Source organism: Lipophrys pholis (genome assembly GCF_963383615.2).
Source record: "Lipophrys pholis genome assembly, chromosome: 11".
Lineage (NCBI taxonomy): Eukaryota > Metazoa > Chordata > Actinopteri > Blenniiformes > Blenniidae > Lipophrys > Lipophrys pholis.
In genome coordinates this window covers 29,165,972-29,190,644 of record NC_137631.1, presented here as the reverse complement: position 1 = coordinate 29,190,644, position 24,673 = coordinate 29,165,972, and the positions used below count along the sequence as shown (strand labels likewise).

General features: G+C 44.6%; 1 protein-coding gene across 3 annotated transcripts in view; it reads right to left on the bottom strand.

Annotated features, from left to right (window-relative positions):
* The window catches only part of wt1a (WT1 transcription factor a), a gene marked incomplete at both ends in the record, with an annotated part of 20,614 nt that extends 2,530 nt beyond the window's left edge, over positions 1-18,084 (bottom strand). Inside the window, 5 exons of one of the 3 annotated variants that reach the window (XM_080474501.1) lie at positions 1,906-2,005; positions 5,622-5,705; positions 9,678-9,780; positions 12,881-13,015; positions 17,604-18,084. In XM_080474501.1, coding sequence (XP_080330627.1) covers positions 1,906-2,005; positions 5,622-5,705; positions 9,678-9,780; positions 12,881-13,015; positions 17,604-18,084 — 903 coding nt within the window. The remainder of the gene's footprint in view (positions 1-1,905; positions 2,006-5,621; positions 5,706-9,677; positions 9,781-12,880; positions 13,016-17,603) is intronic. The other 2 variants (XM_080474502.1, XM_080474503.1) reach the window with 2 other exon arrangements.
* Positions 18,085-24,673: the final 6,589 nt, after the last annotated feature.

Genomic DNA, 24,673 nt, shown 5'->3' with positions numbered 1-24,673 from the left:
TTCTCTGAAAGCCCCTCCCTCCATCCCTTCCTCCTTTCTCTCTCTTGCAGAATCCGGCTGAAGCAAACGAATCCTTCATTTAAATCCTGTGTGTGACGTCACTCAGTGTTTCCTCGTATCGACACATTAACTCAAGCAATACGCCAACTCCATCACACTCCACCTTCAGCTCTGGCATGTTTTTATAAACACTTAAAATCATGAACACAAATAAAGTAATTGTTTACCATTTTATAGTTTAAATACTCTTATTGTTTTGATTAGATTATCTAGTTATGTAAAGCGTTTTGTCTTCAGCTGCAGGGGTTTTAAAGGGCTAAAATATCCATCCATCCCTCCATCCATTTTCTCCCTCTTATCTGTTTCCGGGTGGTGGGGGTGTCAGTCTGAGCACCGTCACCCAGATCACACTGCACCCATTAAGAACCTTCCTGCAGGTGGAGAGCCCTCAGGAAGGCGGAGAGCCCACAGGAAGGTGGAGAGCCCACAGGAAGGTGGAGAGCCCTCAGGAAGGCGGAGAGCCCTCAGGAAGGTGGAGAGCCCTCAGGAAGGCGGAGAGCCCTCAGGAAGGCGGAGAGCCCTCAGGAAGGTGGAGAGCCCTCAGGAAGGCGGAGAGCCCTCAGGAAGGTGGAGAGCCCTCAGGAAGGCGGAGAGCCCTCAGGAAGGTGGCGAGCCCTCAGGAAGGCGGAGAGCCCTCAGGAAGGCGGAGAGCCCTCAGGAAGGTGGCGCCCGGCGTGGGAGGGCTAAAATATAGATATTTTTATAATATTTTGCTAAAACTAAATAAATAAATAAAAATGAACATAAAGTCAATTAAGGCTGCATGACCGGGTCCTCCAGGTGGCGCTCTCACCGTGACCGTGTGTTGGTCAGTGGAATTCATCCGGGCTGGACCGTGATCAGAAGTTTGAAGCCGACTGGAGCAAGAACAGGATATTTCCACTGCACTTCCTGTTTGCTGGGGAAACGTCCAGCTGTACGTCGTGGTCAGGGCTCTCACCAAGCCCGTTTCCATCAACTGGCCAAATTTGTGGTCATTTGGAATTACGCCCCAGGATGAGGTCACTCCAGAACACTTAGAAATTTGGGCCGAAATCTGCAAAATTTCTTTCAAAATAATTGACGTTTCGTGCGTCTTGTGGACGGAATTTCGTAGCTGGAGGTGAAACGTAAAACGCGGGCAGGTGGCGCCGTTGAGCCATTTTGCCAGTCACGTGTGTGCCTCTATGGCAGTAACTAAAAGTGAGAGTAATCCCAGTCTGCTTCTTCCTCCGTGGAGGATTTTGAGGAGAGAAAATAGGAATGGAGAGAGAAAAGAGAGGAAGAAGTGGTGATGTGGACGGAGAGCAGGTCTGGAGAATCTCCGGCGTCGTGGCCTTTACCGCCGCTGACAGACCATAATTAACAGCTAATGATTTATTAACGGGCTGATCCCCGTATGGAAACTGAATCTTTACCCAGCGTCACCCCGTGTGTGTGTGTGTGTGTGTGTGTGTGTGTGTGTGTGTGTGTGTGTGTGTGTGTGTGTGCGTGTGTGTGTGTGTGTGTGTGCTAATGGACTGGTGGAAAAAGACTCATCTTGACCTTTTAAAGCCGGTTGAGGGACTCAGTGTGTTTGTGCGTGCACGTGAGCGTGCACGTGAGCGTGCACTGTGTGTTTGTGAGGCGGTGCTCTGCTAAACATCACCGTTTCCTCTTCACGTTGGCGCCGCACTGCTCGTCTGCTCACAACTACTTTTTCTGTTTTAATTTTAATCATACACGCACACGCACACGCACACGCACACGCACACACACACACACACACACACACACACACACACACACACACACACACACACACACACACACACACACACACACACACACACACACACACACACACACACACACACACAGTCCTACCTGGATCCCCCTGAACACTCCGTGTGTGTGGATGCGGTACTGCGTGCTGCAGCTGTACACCATGGGGGTGTTGGGGTCGCTGTCGTAGCCCGCCGCGTGGCTGCAAAACACACACACACACACACACACACACACACACACACACACACACACACACACACACACACACACACACACACACACACACACACACACACAGTGAAGTTACACTCAAAACTTACAACTTTCAATTACTGTTACTGTGAACAGAGGAGACGCTACACACACATCAGCTTTGAGAACAAGCATTTGTGTGTGTGTGTGTGTGTGTGTGTGTGTGTGTGTGTGTGTGTGTGTGTGTGTGTGTGTGTGTGTGTGTGTGTGCGGTGTGTGTGTGTGTGTGTGTGTGAGGTCATCACTCCAACATGTTCTCATGTCACTTCCTGTAATGTAAAACACAGACGAGTCGATGGCAGACTCAAGAGTTCACTGAAGAGATGGAACTAGTGCTGATGGATGAAGAGGAGGGGGAAGAGGAGGGGGAAGAGGAGGGGGAAGGCGAGGAGGAGGAAGGGGAGGAAAAAGATGAGGAAGAGGACGAGGAAGATGAGGAAGAGGACAAGCAAGATGAGGAGGAGGAGGAGGAGGAAGGCTCTGCGTGTTGAAGGTGGCTGACCTCCAGCCTCCTCCTCGGCTGCTCATTCAGTATTTTCCTCCGTCTTCACGAAGTTGCAGTTCCACTCCAACGTACAAAAAGCTCGGAAAGGTTTGCGTTTGTCGCTCCAGGCCTGAGCCTCCAGGCCCCGCCCCACCATCCAGGCCCCGCCCCACACTCCAGGCCCCGCCCCACCCCACACGCCACGCCCTCCAGGCCCCACCCTCTGACACCATCATGGCGTTCTTCTCTTGGATCACCTGAAGCGGCGAGCAGGAAGCAGCAGCTTCCTGCAGCCTCTCCTTCATCACAGCCTCAGTATCTCCTGACCAGAAGACGCAGAGCAGCACGAAGCTCCGCCTCCGGGTGCGGCGGCCGGAGGAGGACGGGAGTGGACTTCCTGCGGCGGGGGAACCCAGACCTGCGGCCGGCGCTCACAAGGCGCTCTTTGTTCGCTCAAGGACGAGAAGACAGGCGCCGGGCGAGAGCTTAAATCAAGCAGAACATTCCGGCTGGTTTGGTTCAACCTGAGACCAGATCCGTTCAGGTCTGAGAGAAAACATGGAGGTTCAGAACCGGAACCTTCCGGAGCGGAGTCTGCATGATCTCCCTGTGCAGCCCAGGCTTCATCCAGGAACCCACCGCCAACCTCACTCCTCTTCATCACTGTGAGCCTGCTCCTCTTTGTCTCACTGACTCCCTCCTCATCCTCCACCTCCTCTTCCTCCTCCACCTTCTCTTCCTCCTCCACCTTCTCCTCCTCCTCCACCTTCTCCTCCTCGTCCAACTGATGTAAATTTGACTTGTTAGTTCACAATTTTTAGCAAAAATAAATCAATATCTAGAGCTATACTCGGTAGAGCGCAGACATTCGCCAACGCCACATTTGTTTGTGGAGTTAGCATCGCTAGCATGATAGCCGTTAGCTCATAACGATGCTGACTTGCCTGGTAGCTACATCACTGTGAAACGCTGAGCAGGGGGCGTCTCCATGGCAACATACGCTGATCTCCTTTGATCTCCTCCATGAGACGCCTCTCATCCACTTTGTATGGGAACATTTTAGTTCACCGTTTTTTGGGATTTATTCAGAAACATTTAGCCGCTAACGTCCCAAAATCTGATGTATTGGTTCTTGGATGATGACAAATCTTCCCTGAAGATTTCATGATATTTGGGCGAGTAGTTTTTGTGAAAATCTGGTGAAATACATACATTCAAACTAATAAATAAATAAATACACGCATATCTTTCTAGGTAAAGATATGCGGTGAAAGGTGAAACTGTCGATGGATGTCTTCACACAGTCTCGTTTCTCATCGTCGTCACCGTGAAAAAACTAAACTAAAAACTAAAATAAATAAATAAATTAAATAAAATGTCATATGAAATATTCTGGACTCGTTAATTTATAAAAGTTGTTTTTAAAGAAACAGGAACAAAGTTGGGAGTGACTGTGGAGCTACCCCACGAAGAGTTAACGAGTCCACACACACACACACACACACACACACACACACACACACACACACACACACACACACACACACACACACACACACACACACACACACACACACACACACACACACACACACACACACACCCCCGGGGGATGCTGGATCCGGAGCAGGAAGGTATGCAGTTCGGGCTGCAGGTCGCAGTGACACGGAGAGAAAATAAAAGCTGCAGTTTGAAGTGAAGCCGCAGGAGAAGATTTACTCCTTCAGGAGACGAGCAGCCGGAGGAGCTGCTCCTCCTTTCCTCAACACACTGGAGTCAAACCACCTTTTCTTCTTGATTTTCTTTTCACACCCAGAGAGAGAGAGAGAGAGAGAGAGAGAGAGAGAGTAAAGAAGAAGAGCTGTCGTCTCATAAACCTCCTCCCAGTGTGCAGTTCTCTCATCATCGATATTCAGCGTCGCTGCAGCGTCTCATTACTAACAGACAAGAAAACTACTGACCTGCTCTTTCGTTTAACGCTACAAGTAACATTTTCAGAATACTACCAGTGTCTCAAAGCAAATACCTGGAAGTCATTTTAATCCCTCAGTGTGTTACTGCAGCATTAGCATTAGCATAAGGCTAAACTTAGCTGTCAGCACTGCTCTATAATCTGGATGTTAGAGGAAGATGCTCTATTATCTGGGTGTTAGAGGAGGAAGATGCTCTATAATCTGGGTGTTAGAGGAAGATGCTCTATTATCTGGGTGTTAGAGGAGGAAGATGCTCTATAATCTGGGTGTTCGCTCTTAGAAAGAGAAGTCAACTGCTATATTAGCATGCTAATGCTAATACCAACTTCCGTGGACACTGGCTAACGCTAATGCTGCTGATAGTTTTTTGAATGAAGGATTTTTTACCGTTAACCAAAAGAAATTCTGTTACGCTGAAGACGAAAGTTAATGCTGAGGCTCATGGGCAGTCAGACCGTGTGGGATCGGGTGGGACCGGGTTGGACCGGGTGGGATCAGGTGGGACCGGCTGGGACCGGGTGGGACCAGGTTCGGCTGGGTGGGACCGGGTGGGATCCGGTGGGACTAGGTGGGATCAGGTGGGATCAGGTGGGACCAGGTAGACCGGGTGGGACCGGGTGGGATCGGGTGGGACCAGGTAGGACCAGGTTTGGCCGGGTGGGACCGGGTTGGACCGGGTGGGATCAGGTGGGACCGGCTGGGACCGGGTGGGATCGGGTGGGACCGGGTGGGACCAGGTTTGGCTGGGTGGGACCGGGTGGGATCCGGTGGGACCGGGTGGGACCGGATAAGACCGGGTAAAACCAGCTGGACCGGGTGGGATCGGGTGGGACCAAGTGGGATCAGGTGGGATCAGGTGGGACCGGGTGGGACCGGGTGGGACCGGGTGGGATCGGGTGGGACCAGGTAGGACCAGGTTTGGCCGGGTGGGACCGGGTTTGGCCGGGTGGGACCGGGTGGAACCGGGTGGGACCAGGTGGGACCAGGTTTGGCCGGGTGGGACCGGGTGGGACCGGGTGGGACCGGGTTGCACCGAAGAGACAGCAGCTCCAGAACTCAGAGCTGAGCGGTTTCAGTTGTGAGCAGAGCGATGGAGGAGGTCCTACCTCTCCCTGCTGGAGGCCAGAGTACTGACAGGGTTCCAGGTCACAAACTCCAACTCAGAGGTCATTTGATATAAATCCTCACCGCTGTGGAGGAAAACCCAAAACGTAGAAGAGAAACCTGGTGAGGCGAGCAGTGGACTGTCAGGCGGCAGGAGAGTCAGAACCAGAGCAGCATGAGGCCATTACCTTCGCCACCTGGAGTCACCGGAGCAGATTGTTACTCCTCCAGAGTTTCCACCGCTCAGCTTTATAAATGTTACCAAAGAGAAAACAAAACTGCAGAATCTGTTGCTCTTTGATGTTTTCTGAATCGACCACGGCCCTGCGAGTCTCTGACCACCAAGTTCTGACCAGCAGCTCTTACTGCTCACTTTTAAATGAAAGTGTTTTTATTAACATTTACTCTACTGTCCAACCGAGTACCAACAGTTTCCTAACATTTACTCTACTGTCCAACCGAGTACCAACAGTTTCCTAACATTTACTCTACTGTCCAACCGAGTACCAACAGTTTCCTAACATATACTCTACTCTCCAACCGAGTACCAACAGTTTCCTAACATTTACTCTACTGTCCAACCGAGTACCAACAGTTTCCTAACATTTACTCCTCGTTGGATCGCGTGCAGACGCCGAGGGCATCGGCGTGTTTCCACCGTAATGATGTCTCATCACCTGGTCTAAGAAAAACAGCACCACCGAGTGGACGGACATGCAAACTACAACGTTTCCAACGTTTGTCACGAGGCAGAGAAAGACGACGAGTTTCCATCACATTATTCTCAGAACGTGAACGTAAACCACAGTGTCGTCGTCGAGCAGCCTTCACATAGAAAGTGTGTAACTTTCAGCTGTGCTGCTTTGTGTAGGGTCCACACACACACACACACACACACACACACACACACACACACACACACACACACACACACACCAAGAGAGCCAAATTCTTCCATAACAGCCATCTTTCATTAAACGCAGCAGACTCCACCGTCATTATTCAGACCTGTCATATGATTAAATACACCAGCCCCACAACACACACACACACACAACACACACACACACACACACACACACACACACACACACACACACACACACACACACAGTGGATTTATAGCTCCCACCCCCCCACACACACACTATTGCCCCACCTGTGATGAGGACGGGGTGGATGTGGTGCCTGGTACTCGGCTATTATTTTACAGTACAGCAGAGTGAAGTATTTAATGTAATGATCCAGGATCTTTTCAAATAAATAAGCGTCTGCTTTCCTTCAATGTGCCGCTGAGTGATGAAACGCAGCTCACGCTCACTTTCCTTTTTCTTCCTTTTCCTTGTTCGGGGCAGAAAAATGTGACGTTGGTTCTTCTGCTTTTCACCGTTTTCCGTCTTTCTCACGAGGAGTCAGGCGACGGGAAGCAGCGGCGAAGAAAAGGAGTGAACAGATCGTTAAAACACACTGCTTACTGTATGTTATGACGCCCGCTGGTTGGTGGGACACCAGAAGAAGACGGAAGGGGAACCGGTGAAGGATCGGACAGGAAGTGAACGTCTGGAAGGTTCCGGGACTTTTCTCATGCAGCCAAACTCAGACTGACACAATCAGAAGAGCCAAATGGGATTAAAATATAATCTGTTTTCACCAACGTTCTATCAATATAATCAGCAGCAGAACAGATTCAGACTCTTTTGAACCGTTTTTAACTATTTGAGTTTTTAGCTGTTTGTTTGTTTGGTCATTTGAACTGGTCGAGGTATTTTAACCAATTTTAACTATTTCAGCTGTTTTAACTGATCAATCTGAGATATTTGAGTCATTCTTTACTATTCTAACAGTATAAGTTGTTTGAAGTATTTTAGCTGCTTGACCCACATTCGTCCTCGTCCAGTAACGTAAAGTTTCGGGTGAAAACATCGTTTTCATATCCCACTTTTCTTCGGTTTCCACGGCGATGGAGTTTTTTCAAAAGGTGGTGTTTCCAGAGACTCTGCGCTTCGCCGTCGTCTGAACAAACACAACAAACGGCCGAGACGCTACGAAGTTTACAGATTTCTCCTGAAACGCCGTCGTGCGAACGAGGTCAGTCGATTTTTAAAACGTTTAAACCAATTTAATTCAGGCAGTTTGTCACAGTTCTTAGCTGTTTGAGTTCATTTCAACATTTTTAACTGTTTTAAATTTTCTTTGTCATTTCAGCTTTTTTCCCCGACATTTGAAACTTTAATCACTTAATGTTTGATCCATGTCCGTCCTTTTAACTGTTCAGCACGTCTGCTGTTCGTCTCCAGACGTCACAAATGTTGTTAAGCGATGAAAGTGAGAACTAATTCATGTGTTCATGTCAAGTTGTTCCGTGTAGCCGAGCTGACGGCTGCAGAGGGAATACAGGCCTGTTGGTACCAGGAGGCGAGATTAGAGCACTGCTGTGTGTGTGTGTGTGTGTGTGTGTGTGTGTGTGTGTGTGTGTGTGTGTGTGTGTGTGTGTGTGATATCAGTTACTGTTTAATATGACGCCCCCCCACTCCCACCCCCCCACCACCACATCAGTATCCGCCCCTGCCAGGGTATTTACAGAGAATTGCCCTGCCGTGTCTGGAAAGCCCCTGAACTGGATGCATGAGAGGAATGTTTCATTATGACGCCAAACATCTCGGAGGACGAGACGAATCAAACCTCCTTAAAATCAAACCTCCTTAAAATCAAACCTCCTTAAAATCAAACCTCCTTAAAATTAAACCGCCTGAGAGTCTCAGTGAAAACTATTCGTCTTCTTTTAGCATCGTCACCCTGAACACAACCTGAACACACCATGAAGACAACCTGAACACAACCTGAACACAACCTGAAGACAACCTGAAGACAACCTGAACACAACCTGAACACAACCTGAAGACAACCTGAACACAACCTGAACACAACCTGAACACAACCTGAACACAACCTGAAGACAACCTGAACACAACCTGAACACAACCTGAACACAACCTGAAGACAACCTGAACACAACCTGAACACAACCTGAACACAACCTGAACACAACCTGAACACAACCTGAAGACAACCTGAAGACAACCTGAACACAACCTGAACACAACCTGAACACAACCTGAACACAACCTGAACCGTCCAACGTAGCATTAGCAACGTAGCTACGATATTAACCATCGCTAACAAACAGAAAAACTGTGTCAACGTGAAGAAGAAGAAGAAGAAGAAGAAGAAGAAGAAGAAGAAGAAGAAGAAGAAGAAGAAGAAGAAGAAGAAGAAGAAGAAGAAGAAGAAGAAGAAGAAGAAGAAGAAGAAGAAGACAGCCGTAGAAAACATCTAGGATTTGTAATAAAAAAAAATTGGAAATAATGAAAAAGTGGTGATAAACAGAATTTGTGAAAACTGGAATTACTGGTGTAAAAAAGAGAAAATTGAAAAATGAATTCATAAAAAAATTCAGATTCTGTGAAAACTGTAATTTATAAAAACAATTAAAAAATCTACAATTTATAAAAATTCTTACATTTGGAAAAAGTTTTGAATTCATGAAAAGTTCTGATTGATTCTTCAGTTCAGATCATCTGACTGATGCTTTTAACTGGAAACAGGAGAAACGATCCTCACACACACACACACACACACACACACACACACACACACACACACACACACACACACACACACACACACACACACACACACACACACACACACACACACAGTCAACAGGACTAAAGATGCTTCCAGTCACGCCATTTAGTTTTGTAGTTTTCACCTTCAGTGTTTTCTTCAATGAATAAATCAGTTGATGGCTTTAATTTCCTGCCACTGTTCGCACTTCCTGCTGTGGCACCGTGACTTTGACCAGAGTCACAAACAAAAAGAAAGAAACTGCGAGTCGACGGTTCAAATGTTTGAGAGAAGGAAGCATCCGGTTCACCTCTCACTCCAATACACAACAATACACTGCTGCTAGTGGAGGGTAAGAATAGATCAGTGTGTGTGTGTGTGTGTGTGTGTGTGTGTGTGTGTGTGTGTGTGTGTGTGTGTGTGTGTGGTACCTGTTGTAGGGGTTCCTCAGCAGCAGCGCCTGGCTGCTGGGGCAGCTGTCTGAGGGGGTGTGGCAGCCGTAGACAGGAGGAGGGACGGGGTACTGCTGCTCACCTGCACACACACACACACACACACACACACACACACACACACACACACACACACACACACACACACACACACGTTTCTCTGTGATTTATATTTGTTATATATATTTATTTATTTATTTCTATATATCTTCTCTTTGGTAAAACATTTCTGTGCAGGAAACTGACTTTATCTTGACTCTTAGTAACGGGCGGAGTTAAATATACTGATGTGCTTTTTAATGCAACTATAAGAGGTTGAAGATGTAATGTAAAGTAATGTAGAGTAATGTAATGTAGAGTAATGTAATGTAGAGTAATGTAAAGTAATGTAGAGTAATGTAATGTAGAGTAATGTAATGTAGAGTAATGTAAAGTAATGTAGAGTAATGTAATGTAGAGTAATGTAATGTAGAGTAATGTAAAGTAATGTAGAGTAATGTAATGTAGAGTAATGTAAAGTAATGTAGAGTAATGTAATGTAGAGTCATGTAAAGTAATGTAGAGTAATGTAATGTAGAGTAATGTAAAGTAATGTAGAGTAATGTAATGTAGAGTCATGTAAAGTAATGTAGAGTAATGTAATGTAATGTAGAGTAATGTAAAGTAATGTAGAGTAATGTAATGTTATGTAGAGTAATGTAAAGTAAAGTAATATAGAGTAATGTAATGTAATGTAGAGTAATGTCACGTTAATGTAAAGTAATATAGAGTAATGTAATGTAATGGAATGTAATGTAGAGTAATGTAAAGTAATATAGAGTAATGTAATGTAATGGAATGTAATGTAGAGTAATGTAAAGTAAAATAGAGTAATGTAATGTAATGTAGAGTAAAGTAAAGTAATATAGAGTAATGTAATGTAATGTAATGTAGAGTAATGTAGGGTAATATAGAGTAATGTAATATAGAGTAATGTAAAGTAATATAGAGTAATGTAATGTAGAGTAAAGTAATATAGAGTAATGTAAAGTAATATAGAGTAATGTAATGTAGAGTAATGTCACGTTAATGTAATGTAATGTAGAGTAATGTAATGTAGAGTAAAGTAATATAGAGTAATGTAAAGTAATATAGAGTAATGTAATGTAGAGTAATGTCACGTTAATGTAATGTAATGTAGAGTAATGTAAAGGAAAGTAATATAGAGTAATGTAATGTAATGTAGAGTAATGTCACGTTAATGTAAAGTAATATAGAGTAATGTAATGTAATGTAGAGTAATGTAAAGTAAAGTAATATAGAGTAATGTAATGTAATGTAGAGTAATGTAGGGTAATCTCATGTTAATGTAAAGAAAGAGGCCGGTGTGGGCCGGTGTGGGCCGGTGCTGGCCGGTGTGGGCCGGTGGGCCGGTGTGGGCCGGTGTGGGCGGGGCCAGAGCTTCAGTTTACTTCCTCCTATCTTACTTTATCTCGACCTGCTTATCTTTTCTGAACTCATCTTATCTTCAGTTTATTTCACACTGATCATTTCTGAGGATCTTATCTGAGCTCGTACCTTCTACCATCGTCTGAAGTCTCCATCTGAACTTTAACGTTCATCTTATCGTTTAAATTCTTCTGGAAAAAAACATTTAAAATACAAAAACTCTAGGAATCATAAACGTCTCCTCCTTCCACAAAACCTCTCTGCTGTCGGGATTATCTTTAAAGAAATATTCCAAAGATAAATCATAATGAAGAAATTCATAAAAAGGGGGAGGAGGAGGAGGAGGAGGAGGAGGGAGAGGAGGAGGGGAGGAGGAGGAGGGGGAGGAGGAGGGAGGAGGAGGAGGAGGAGGAGGAGGGGGAGGAGGAGGGGAGGAGGAGGAGGAGGAGGAGGGGGGGGAGGAGGAGGAGGAGGGGGAGGAGGAGGGAGGAGGAGGGGGGGGGAGGAGGGGAGGAGGAGGAGGAGGAGGAGGAGGAGGAGGGGGAGGAGGGGGAGGAGGAGGAGGAGGGAGGAGGGGAGGAGGAGGAGGAGGAGGAGGAGGAGGAGGAGGAGGAGGGGGAGGAGGGGGAGGAGGGGGAGGAGGAGGGAGGAGGAGCAGGAGGGGGAGGAGGAGGGGGGGAGGGGGAGGAGGAGGAGGAGGGGAGGAGGAGGAGGAGGAGGAGGAGGGGGAGGAGGGGGAGGAGGAGGAGGGGGGGGGGAGGAGGGGGAGGAGGAGGAGGAGGAGGAGCAGGGAGGAGGAGGAGGGGGGGGGAGGAGGGGGGGGAGGACACAGTCTACATGTCAGGATGTGGCTGATTTATTCCTCCGACAGCCGAGGTCACGGCGGAGACGTCAGAAACGAGGACAAAACAGATTCTGGAAACAGCTTCTCCCGGAATTAATCAACCAAAATATAAGTTACAAAATATAAAGTAGTACAGTTGAATATCATGAGGTACTTTTGGTATTTCAGTGAAAAGTTGCAGAAAACAGTAAACAGCCTTCAAACCTTCCAGAAGAGTAAATAATCATTTCTTCTTTTAACAACAGATTAACGAGAAGTAATGAGAGGAAGTCTGATCCTGTATGAAACTGACAGTTAAATTAAATGTCAGTGTTTTATTCTTGTTCAGGCTGCTTCCCCGTCATTCAGCCGCTCGCCACTAGTCGGAGCTACAGAGCCGCCTGGCGGCACGAACGAGCAGAAAGTAAAACCCGCCATGTCACTGGCAGCGAAGCGCTGCGTTAAAAAAAACTAATGTTTTTAACTGAGACGAGTTGAACAGTCTTAAAAAAGCTCAATAGCAAAAAATTGTCAGAATTCTGTGTAATTGATATTTTATAGTTTTTAACGTTCTAGAAGTATTTTATGTGTAAAAAAAATCTGAATGGATTTAAACACAATATTTAACGGAACCTTCGGCGAGGCCACGAGGAAATGTTTTAAACTCTCCTAGAAAAGCTTCAAACAAACCGGACGTAACCAGAAAACACGTAAACACGGCCTCCGCCATAAACTCGCCAATTCAACCACAGCATCGGCTACTAGCGACGCTCGCTAACAAGCTAATAAACACGCTAATCAGATAAAACAAAGCTCAAACGTTGGGAAAGACTTTGTTTATAGAATCAAATTGGAACGATACGGTGATCACACACACACACACACACACACACACACACACACACACACACACACACACACACACACACACACACACACGTACCCATGCTGTTCTGGGGGGGGAAGGCGTCCTCGTGTTTGAAGGAGTGGTTGGAGAACTGCGAGCCGTGGTGAGTCGGAGTGTGACTGTAATTACCGGCTCCATCGAACGCCACCGCGCCGTAACCTGCCACACACACACACAAACACACGGTAAACACACAGTAAACACACACAAATACACAGTAAACACACAAACACACATAAACACACACAAACACACAGTAAACACACAAACACACATAAACACACACAAACACACAGTAAACACACACAAATACACAGTAAACACACAAACACACATAAACACACACAAATACACAGTAAACACACAGTAAACAGACAAACACACCACAAACACACACAAACACACATAAACACAGTATAAACACAGTATAAACACAGTATAAACACAGTATAAACACACTGTAAACAAACACAAACCTGTAAATAAAAAACTCTGCTGGTTATGATGTTTGGTAGCTCCTGTTTTCACCTCACAGCTGCAGAGTTTATTTATTTATTCATTTTGAAAAGTAGAAATAAATCCACCACTTGATCATTTCATGAGTGAATTTTTCTTTAATTTATAGAAGAAAAAGCAGAATGTTATGGACAAACTGCTTTCAGAACGTATGAAATGATCATTTCAACTCAGTTAAACACGGGAGAGTTTCTACTAATCCTGTTCTACTAAAGCCTTTTTAAATCACCTAGACTGTGACCTCGGTCACTCTAACACCCAGAAATGACGAATAAAGTTGTTTTCTTTTGAATCTAAGTGCAGATCTTTAATTCCTTAGAGTGAACGCAGCAGAATCACGTTTCTTCCTTGTTTTGTGTCTTAAAATGTCTTTTATTATTTTAAAGCTGTGGAATTGATCTGAATGACTTTTGGAAGAGTTTCATTGTTTCAAGGTGTTTTCAAGGACTCGTCTTGAATCGAATGTAGTTTAGTAACAAAAATATCAAAAACTGGATGGATCATCTTAAGTTTTAACCCTTTAACATCCCTTCACCTTTTAACTTCTAGTTTATGAATATAATTATTAATGATATGATGTTTCACGTTTTGCTTCGTGCAGCTTTAACTGTTTTCAAGTCTGATTGTTTTCATCTAAAAACACATTATTTCTTATGATTACTTGTTTCACTGTTTAACCGCTGAAACTTTCACTGATTACAAAAAGAAAATATTACTTCTTTGTCCTTTAAAAATGTGAGTTTCTTAAAAAATCCATTGCATTTAAATATAAAATAAGTCCAAATGTTTTGACACACACACACACACACACACACACACACACACACACACACACACACACACAGGGAGTTGTGAAGGCGACCCGTGCCTGACACTTCAGACCTGACTCATGACTCAGACTGACCCCAAAGGGCAACACACACTCCCATAAATCACTCTCTCTCTCTCTCTCTCACACACACTCACACACACACACACACACACACTTCATTATTAAAACACAGCACTTTCACTGACGTTACTCAGAGAAGAAAAAAAAAACCTCATTAACTGTCTCCATTTATCTTCTACTCACCTCTGTGTGTGTGTGTGTGTGTGTGTGTGTGTGTGTGTGTGTGTGTGTGTGTGTGTGTGGGTGTGTGTGTGTGTGTGTGTGTGTGTGACTCTCCAAGTCGTGTTGACAGGTCACTTCAACTAGGAAACCCCTTTTTCTCCGTCACGAACACAGAAACAGTAACAATGAGTAACAATGAATAATAATGAGTAATAATGAGTATTTAATGAGTAATGAGTATTAATGAGTAATTATTGAGTATTAATCGATCCACTCACGGTTTGATGAAGCAGGAATGTCAGTGAAGCTGCCGTTTGTCTGTTTTACAACCTTTTTCTTTCTCATTTCTTTTTTGATTAAAGGCAGAAAAGTGAATTATTTGCAGATTTTTCACTTTCTGGTTCGTTTGACTGAAATCTGCAGCCTGAAAGTTTAAATAGAAGAAAACGACTTGTTCTGGCAGCTTCAGGAAAATCATTTGTTCTGTTTATCGAGTTAAAATAAACAATATTAGTTGTGAAAATTATCTCCAACTTTAATTTTTTTTTGCACTGATCCTGATCTGGAATTATAAAAAATCTACAACTTTAAAATAAGATCAGATTGTAATTCTGCTTTAAAACGTCGAAATGGAAAAATAAACATGAAAACCGTCTGAAATCTGAAGATTGGAAACTTTTCCTTTAGAACTGGAAGCTTCTGTCGAGACTAAAAGGTTTTTTATTTAATCATAAAGAAGAATTAGAGTGAAGGACTTTAGTTCACTTCTTTTTAAACAAAAACATATTTTACTTTCAAAAGAATCTGTCAGATTATCGACTCCAGTGGGATTAAAAATTCAATTAACTAAAGAGAAAATGAATAAAAGCCTTCAACAGAATAAAAGTCTTTTCTCACAGATTTTATTTTACACATTAAACTGGATTTTAGTTTAATTATCAATAAGAGTTTTTTATATCAAAAACTAAATATAATCCAACATTTCTCAAATAATTAACCTGAAACTAGAAACAATTTTATTCTTCCAGTTTTTGACTGAAATGTTTTTAAGTTCTTTTCAAAGACAAATAAGACGAAAGAAGCAAACGGTTTTTTTTCCTTTAACATCAAATTAAACATGTTGAAATTGAAGATATTTAAATTTTCCCAGAAGGAAATTAATCCTCAACTTGTGAAAAAACCTTCGATGTTTATTTAATCTGAAGGAGTCATTCTGGAGGGAAACGTTAACAAAGGAGATTAAGTTTTTTATTTTTATAACTTTCACACGTAACCAAGTGAATTTAAGTGGAAAACAAATAAAACACTTTAACTTTATATTTTTACCAAAACAAAGCTTCAGTTTCCTGTTTTAAATTCAGTTTAATGAGATTAAATGTTCATTTTTTCTTCTTTTCTTCTTTCTGTTGCAGCTTCAGGTTGTTTTTATATCAAAATGTTCATTTTGATAATAAATCAAACCGTCGTGACGAGAGGAACTAAAGAGAATCTCAAATCAACTTTCTTTTAGAATCTTTCAGCGTTTTTGGGGGAGAAAAAGTTCTGTCTGCCCCCGGCGGTGATAACTGCCCCCGGCGGTGATAACTGCCCCCGGCGGTGATAACTGCCCCCGGAGGTGATAACTGCCCCTCGCTGTGCCCCCGGCGGAGACGGCGGGGTCACCGCCGCGGCCGGGCGAGCGGCGGATAAAGCGGGTGAGAGGTCGAGTAGCTCTTTGATTACCACGTTACTCCTCAATTATCTGCCTGATAAGTTACACACACACACGCACGCACGCACGCACGCACGCACGCACGCACGCACGCACGCACACACACACACACACACACACACACACACACACACACACACACACACACACACACACACACACACACACACACACACACACACACACACACACACACACAGTGAATATTTTGAGGCATGAAGCTCATTTCTGCAGCAGCTTCCATTTGTTTAGTTTAATTTTATTGTGAAATCAGTTTAAAATGTATTTTTAACAGATATTAATCAATGGAATCAAGATAATTTCTCAATTGTTGATCAATAAAATACATTTTCTGTTAGAAACTTCTGATCACACTGGACAGAAAAGAGAATTCGAAGTAACCGAGTACTGGACGCTGAGAGTAAATTAAATCCGTTCTGAGAGAAACTTTAATCGAGTCGTGGCTTTTCGCCGACTGCGGGAGTTTCAGGTGTGAATTTTAACAAAATACGCTTAAATTAATGTTTTTCTTCTGGAAAAAAAAGCATCATATGAGAGATTAATCAGATTAATCAGATTAATCTGAACCAAAAGGCTTTTCTGAGTCGAACGAAGAGAAATAAAGAACAAACGAGAAGATTCACTCAGAAAATTTACTTTTTAAGTTTGAAGTTTATTTTTTTTATCTGCTGTCAAACAGGTGGCGGGCGTGATGCCTTCAGGGGCCTCGGGAATTCTGAGCTGCAAAATACACAAACTACCCGAAGTGTACACCATTACCAGGAGAAGTAGAAATTACTCTAGTTAAAAAATATTTACTTTTTAAAACATTGCAGCTATTTAATTCAATTCATAAACAATAAACATCTAAAATCTACTTCAATATTAATATTTATTATATTCAGGTGGAAAAGTATACAAATATTTACACAACTAAGTGCTGTTGTTAGAAAATACTCTGAATACTGAAAGTAGCGGTAACTTCATAACTCTAAATGTTCAGTTTATTGATTTAAATCTGATTCTGATCAATAACAGGCTGAAATATTATTGATTTTAAAAGTAGTGACACAGATTACATTGTGTAAAAAGTACTAGGGTGTATCAAGTATCAGGGTGGAAGCAACCAGTTACAAATACTCACAGTACTGTGATCTCTGCTGTGTAGTGTTGTGATGATGTACTTTTAATGGTACTCAAGTATTTTGACTCGTTTTGTTTTAGACGTTCAGGTGATTTGAGTTGATTTACTTTTATTGACGACGGGATTACATTTGGTCTCAGAGTAACTGACCTGGAGTTACTTTTACTCGAGTATCTTAAGCGCAGTAATTATCACGATTTCCAGAAGATGTTTGTGAAAAGATGAGGAACACACACACACACACACACACGCACAGACACACACACACACACACACACACAGACACACAGACACACACACACACACACACCTGGACCCTCACCTGTCTGGTTGCGGGGGTTGGGCTGAGTGTCCATGCAGTTGGTGAGGTAGGGGGGGGTGCTGAACATCCTGGGGGGGGGCTGGTGGTGGTGGGCAGCGGCGGCGGCGGCGACGGGCGGCGGCTGGCTGCCGGCGGTGGGCGGGGCTCCGAAGGCGGTGCCGTAGCGGCAGGCCCCCGTGCCGGTGAACTGGCCGGAGAAGTGAACGGTGAAGGCGCTGAGGCCGCAGTGGGGGTCGGCCTCGTGGTGGTGGGGGTCGCCGGCCCCCCCCCAGCTGGGCTCCTGCTTGATGAAGGAGTGCGGGCCCAGAGAGGTGTGCGGCGCCGCCAGCGAGGAGTACGGTGAGGCGGCGGCGGCGGAGTGGAAGTCCAGCACGGGGGCCCACTGGGGGGCGGAGCTGACGGGCAGAGCCGGGCAGCCGGGGCTCGGCCCCCCCGGGACGGCGGGCAGCAGGCCGTTCAGGTCGCGCACGTCTGAACCCATGGAGGTCCAGGGGTAGACGCCGGGCAGGAACGAGGCTATTTTTAAATCTGATGGTCCTCCGGTACCTCGCCTCCAACTCCTCCGACTCCTCCGACTCTCTGACTCTCTGACTCCTCCGACTCTCCGACTCTTTGACTCGCCGACTCTTTGACTCGTCGACTCTCCGCAGCGACACCCGGCAGCTTCTCCTCCTCCTGAGACTCCGACACTCAACTCTGAACAAAGTTCATCCCCGACGCCGCACAAACACACGTCAGAGTCGGACTCTGATGGAAGAAAGCAGGAGAAGAAGAAGAAGAAAAAAAGAGGTGAAGAAGAAGAAAGTAAGACGAGTTTCAATCTTCAGTTTGAGTCCAGAGACGACGGGAGAGACTGGAGGAGGAGGAGAGGTCTGCTCAGAGATCCTCCGTGAATGAAGGAGGAGGAGTAGCCCTCCACTCACACAGCCTCTGTGTGTGTGTGTGTGTGTGTGTGTGTGTGTGTGTGTGTGTGTGTGTGTGTGTGTGTGTGTGTGTGTGTGTGTGTGTGAGGGGAGGAGTCAGGAGGTGATGGACTCTGGAGTCTCTCATGTGATCAAAACCAATTAAGAGAAAAAGCTGAAGCAAATCTAAATGAAATAATAATAATAATAATAATAATAATAATATTAAAAAATAATAATAATAATAATAAACGTGTTAACAAAACAATAACAACGACGATCCTCAGTGAATCATTTCATATCAGTAAAACACTAGAAGAGACCCTGAAGGTCATGAAGATGAAACAAGAAACATAAAAACATTTAAATTATTTCTGATGAATTAATTATTTTAACCTGAAGATTCTGGAGGAATCAAGAAGAACGAACCAACCGCAGTCCTGAACCCTGGACGGACTCTCCTCCCGGGTTCCAGCTTCACGTTAAACAAAACTAAACAACACCAGCGGTAATAATAAAAACAACAGTCTCGTGTCGGGAGTTCCTCACGAGCCGTAACTCACCCGGAGGCCTCGCGAGCTCAGCTCCTCCGCCCAGTTACTTATCACGTTACTGGTATTTATTGGAATTCAGACTCGTTTCAGAACTGAAATGAACAAAATAAAGCCGCTGATCAATCAAACTGATCAGATGACGAGGATTCTTCAATCATCGGGACAAAAACGGAGAATTCACCCAAAACAGAAAATCCTCAAGTGGATTTAATCCGATTAGATCATCTTGAAATAATCCTTTTCTATTAATTACCTTCTGGAAAATCGTCAACTTCGTTAATAATCCCGGATCACTTTTCATTCCGTCCACATTTAATCCCGTTGTGTGTGTGTGTGTGTGTGTGTGTGTGTGTGTGTGTGTGTGTGTGTGTGTGTGTGTGTGTGTGTGTGTGTGTGTGTGTGTGTGGTTGCCAGGTCGAAGCAGGATTCGTGTTGTTTTTACGCAAATATTCAGATTTCTTTTTTTTTTAACCACCGAGCGTAAATAAAAAAGAGATTTGAAGCTCCGTTCCTCCTTCACTAATTATCTCTCCATATAAGAATCAATAAAACGACGACACAATAACTGGGGGCAATAAACGTAGATTATTAGGATTTTTCTGGATTAGCAAAAATAATTTAAAAAGCTTTCGATGCGTCAGAAATTGTCATTTTAATCAGAAATTCTTTTTTTTTTTAAACCTTTATCCTTCTTGTTTGAAAATATTTCACATCCCTGCTTTATACACTAATTGTGTTTATGAATTTGATCCTGACGCGTCAATCCAAATGTCTTTTTCCAGATTTGATTCAGTGAATCTCTGCTGGGTTTCCGGCCTCCCGCGCTGCGGAGAGACGAGAGGACAGAACGGAGGAGAGACTCACCTCAGGACCGACCCGGGCCGACCCGGGACAACCCGGGACACTTCACGGCCCAGCACGTGTCATTCAGTACGGCCTGCGGGCTCACAGAGGAGGGGGGAGCGGAGAGGGAGCGCGGAACAGCCGCCGTGCCCGTGCGTCTTTACGCAGCGTCAGAAAAACCAAATTAAAAATAAAAGCCTTTTTTTCTACTGTTGCTTATCAGGGAGAAAAATCTGAATCAATCACGAGACAGAATTATAAACATTTAGTCTCCAAACTAAAAAAAATTTTAAACCCTGAAATGAATATAAATAAATTATCCGTTATTAATTCTTTGGTTTTCAAAAAATAATGTAGTTGATTTAATAATTATTTACAATCTAATAAAATCCTTTATATATAATCTGTTTGCTTTAATTCTGAATGAACCCGACGAAGTCAAACATGCAGATTAAAGTTATTTTAATTCAGTAAATTCTAAAGATTGAGGTTTAAATTTATGTTAAATGTGAATAAAGTTCAATTCCAGGAAAACAGACTGAGTACAAGTACTGCAGGATACTACTTAATTACCATCATGTGAGTATTTGTACTTGAATTAAAGCTGTCACACCAATGAAATCCTAAAAATGTCCAAAATACTTTTTAAACGGGATTCATCATGTATTTTTTTAGATTAAACTAATTGAAGCGAAAAACGACCAAAGTAAATGAATTGAAGGTAAAAATTACCATCATGAATCTGTGGATGAATTTAGATTTTAACATCAGATGGAATTAGAGAATGTTGATAATTTATTTTTCACAAAGGCTGAAGAAAGGAGAGAGGGAGAGAGAGAGAGAGGGAGAGAGAGAAGCGAGAGAGGGAGAGAGAGAGAGAGGGAGAGAGAGAAGCGAGAGAGGGAGAGAGAGAGAGAGGGAGAGAGAGAAGCGAGAGAGAGGGAGAGAGAGAGAGAGAGAGGGGGAGCGAGAGAGAGGGAGAGAGAGAGAGAGAGAGAGAGAGAGAGAGAGGGAGAGAGAGAAGCGAGAGAGAGGGAGAGAGAGAAGCGAGAGAGGGAGAGAGAGAGAGGGAGAGAGAGAAGCGAGAGAGGGGGAGCGAGAGAGAGGGAGAGAGAGAGAGAGAGAGAGAGAGAGAGAGAGGGGGAGAGAGAGAAGCGAGAGAGAGGGAGAGAGAGAAGCGAGAGAGGGAGAGAGAGAGAGACAGGGGGGGGAGAGAGAGAAGCGAGAGAGGGAGAGAGAGAGAGAGAGAGGGGGAGAGAGAGAAGCGAGAGAGAGGGAGAGAGAGAAGCGAGAGAGGGAGAGAGAGAGAGACAGGGGGGGAGAGAGAGAAGCGAGAGAGGGAGAGAGAGAGAGAGAGAGAGAGAGCGGGAGAGAGAGAGAGAGAGAGAGAGAGAGAGAGGGAGAGAGAGAGACAGAGAGAGAGAGAGAGAGAGAGAGATGGAGAGAGGGAGAGAGAGAGAGATGGAGAGAGAGAGAGAGAGATGGAGAGAGAGAGAGAGAGATGGAGAGAGAGAGATGTGGAAGCAGGAATACTAACATCTTTTCACTGAACGTATTTATAAATTAATTCAGGAAAGTTGCAAAAAACAAAATAAATTAAATTTAAAATTTAAAAAACTTCAGATTTACGAGGACGAGCTGGAAAAAGAAAAGCCAAAGAGAAAAACAATAAAGATTAAATAACCGTGAAAATCTGAAAATCTACAAAACTAAAATACATGAGTGAAAAAAATAATGAAATCTTTTATGTTCAGGCCTTCAAAGAAATCTGCTTAAAACAAGTAGATGATGAAAGGAAGATGAAAGGAAGATGAAAGGAAGGCTGGATGGGAGACATGGTGGTGTTCCACAGGGTTCTATTCTCAGACCCCCTCTAACTACCAGATTGTCTTTATATAGAAAATCTCCATTTTACCTTCATCTTCATGTTCCAGTTCTTCTTCTCCTCCGCCTGCTGGAGATCAATAGAAGTGATCAGTAACGGTTTCCTGCCCCCGGTGGAGGCGAGGCTCAACTTCCTGCTCGGGACTCGGCGACATGGCGGCTCGTCAGATCCATATCCTCCGCTTCGCTGCTTCACCACATAAAAGCACAAACGTCACTACATGTTACTACAACATGTGATCTTCATCAGGACTGGCGAAACCTTTAAGAACATTTCAAAATGCATCGCCAACGTTCCAAACTGTGCTCTCTAGCGCCACCTAGAAACACTAAAACGGCCACCACCGCCAGTAGGAATGTCGTAGGGAGATCGAACTAAAACTCAGTTGTTCGTCTCATCGAGATCTAAAAACCAAGTACCGGTACTCCTGAATCCAACAGGTTCCCGGGACGTTGACAGACAATAGTGAGTGAAACCCGGCCCGGAGTCGAACTGGAGACCTGTCACTGTGAGCTGACGGTGCTGACCACTGCTCCACCTACTGAGGGGAAAGTGTGTGAACTTCCTCCATGTGCAGCTGCTGCAGCCAGATTGTTGCCGGAGGACGGCAATCTGAGGAGCAACTTTGTTTCCTGAAGAAGAAAGAAAGTTTGTAACAGAAGAAGAGAATCAGCTCGTTGTTCCTCTGAGGATCAAACCTCCAGCTGCCTCGGCCTTCAACCTCCAAACACTGCAGCACACACACACACAAACACACACACACACACACACACACACACACACACACACACACACACACACACACACACACACACACACACACACACACACACACGTGCACTTTGAGGTAAAACACACAAACCATTAAAGGGGACCTCCCACTCTGGCACATTTAAATGTTGATCAAATATACATTTTGAAGGTTTTAACAAAAAAGGACTTTTATTTTGAAAGCCAACTAATCTCTACTCTAGCTAATCCCTAAATATAATTTTTTTAGGATTTTGGTGTAATTTTTTATAAACAAGGACTCAAATTTCCCTACGACATTCCTACGAGCCGTGGTGGCCGTTTTAGTGTTTCTAGGTGGCGCTAGAGAGACATTTTGGAACTCTGGAGGTTATTTTTTCATTTTCTTTCATTTTCCACCAGTCTGGATGAGCGTGTCAAATCTCAAATCAACATTTGAGCGTGTTTAGGGTTCAAGTTTGGGCTCAAAGAGGCGTCGGGAGACCAAGAAAAAAGAAGGAACATACGAAAAACAAAACGGTCCTGGCCTTTCGGGCTCGGTCCCTAAGGCCTGGCCTTTCGGGCTCGGTCCCGAAGGCATTTCGGGCTCGGTCCCTAAGGCCTGGCCTTTTGGGCTCGGTCCCTAAGGCCTTTTGGGCTCAGTCCCTAAGGGCTGGCCTTTCGGGCTCGGCCCCTAAGGGCCGGCCTTTCGGGCTCGGCCCCTAAGGCCCGGCCTTTCGGGCTCGGCCCCTAAGGGCCGGCCTTTCGGGCTCGGTTCTTAATAAAGCTCACCAGGCTTTTCGTCTTCAGTGACCCTGGAGAGACGAGACGCTGTCTGGACGTCTCTTGTGCTTTAAGATCTTCAGTCTCGGTCGTCCACTGGGGGTTTATCCTGCTGCTGAGTGGAAAAGACTTGATTCTACACAAATGATGTTCATGTCAAGTCACAGTGCTCTTTCTCTTGCCCTGGTTTGATCCCACTTGTGTGTTTTGACCTCTGACCCCCACGTCGACCTGCCGGTTCGGCACCTCCACTCTCGTTCGATCGGCCAAACGTGCCGACGGGCAGAACAGCTGATCACAGTTCAGTCAGTCGACTGGAGGAGTCAGACTTTCTGAAGCCCCGCCCACACGAGCCGAATCCATCTTTCTTCTCCCCCCAAAATTCTGTCCAAATACGATTCAACACAATGCCTCAGGGCATGCAGTACATATGGGAGGTCTTTAGGGGCGCTGTGACTCACCAAATACACCAACAACAGAAGAAGAAGTGGAGAACATAGAAATATAGAAGTAGACTCCTGCTCAGAGACTTCTATATAACTCTGAGTTCTACAGCTCAGTTCGTTAACACATGAACACATGAACACAAGAACACGTTAACACGTTAACACATGAACACAAGAACACGTTAACACGTTAACACGTTAACACGTTAACACGTTAACACATGAACACATGAACACAAGAACACGTTAACACGTTAACACATGAACACGTTAACACATGAACACAAGAACACAAGAACACGTTAACACGTTAACACGTTAACACATGAACACATGAACACGTGAACACGTTAACACATGAACACGTTAACACATGAACACATGAGCACATGAACACAAGAACACGTTAACACATGAACACATGAACACAAGAACACGTTAACACGTTAACACATGAACACGTTAACACATGAACACATGAACACATGAACACATGAACACGTGAACACATGAACACATGAACACATGCACACGTGAACACGTTAACACATGAACACGTGAACACGTTAACACTCCTTCTCAAGCTGCTTTCCTGAGATTTCATGACTTTAGTGTTTTCTGCTGCTGCTGAAGACGAATGGAGTTCTCACACACACGCACACACACACACACACACACACACACACACACACACACACACACCACACACACACACACACACACACACACACATACACACACTTATCATGGTTAAAGTACGTTTTTTCCCCTGTCTTAGCGGAAGTGTCCACTCAGCACTTTTCTTCCCGTCAGGCTCCTCCTCCGGACGCGTCGACGTCTCAACCTGCTTCACACTGTGTGTTGTTGTTTACTGTGTGTATCCTTCAGTGTGTGTGTGTGTGTGTGTGTGTGTGTGTGTGTGTGTGTG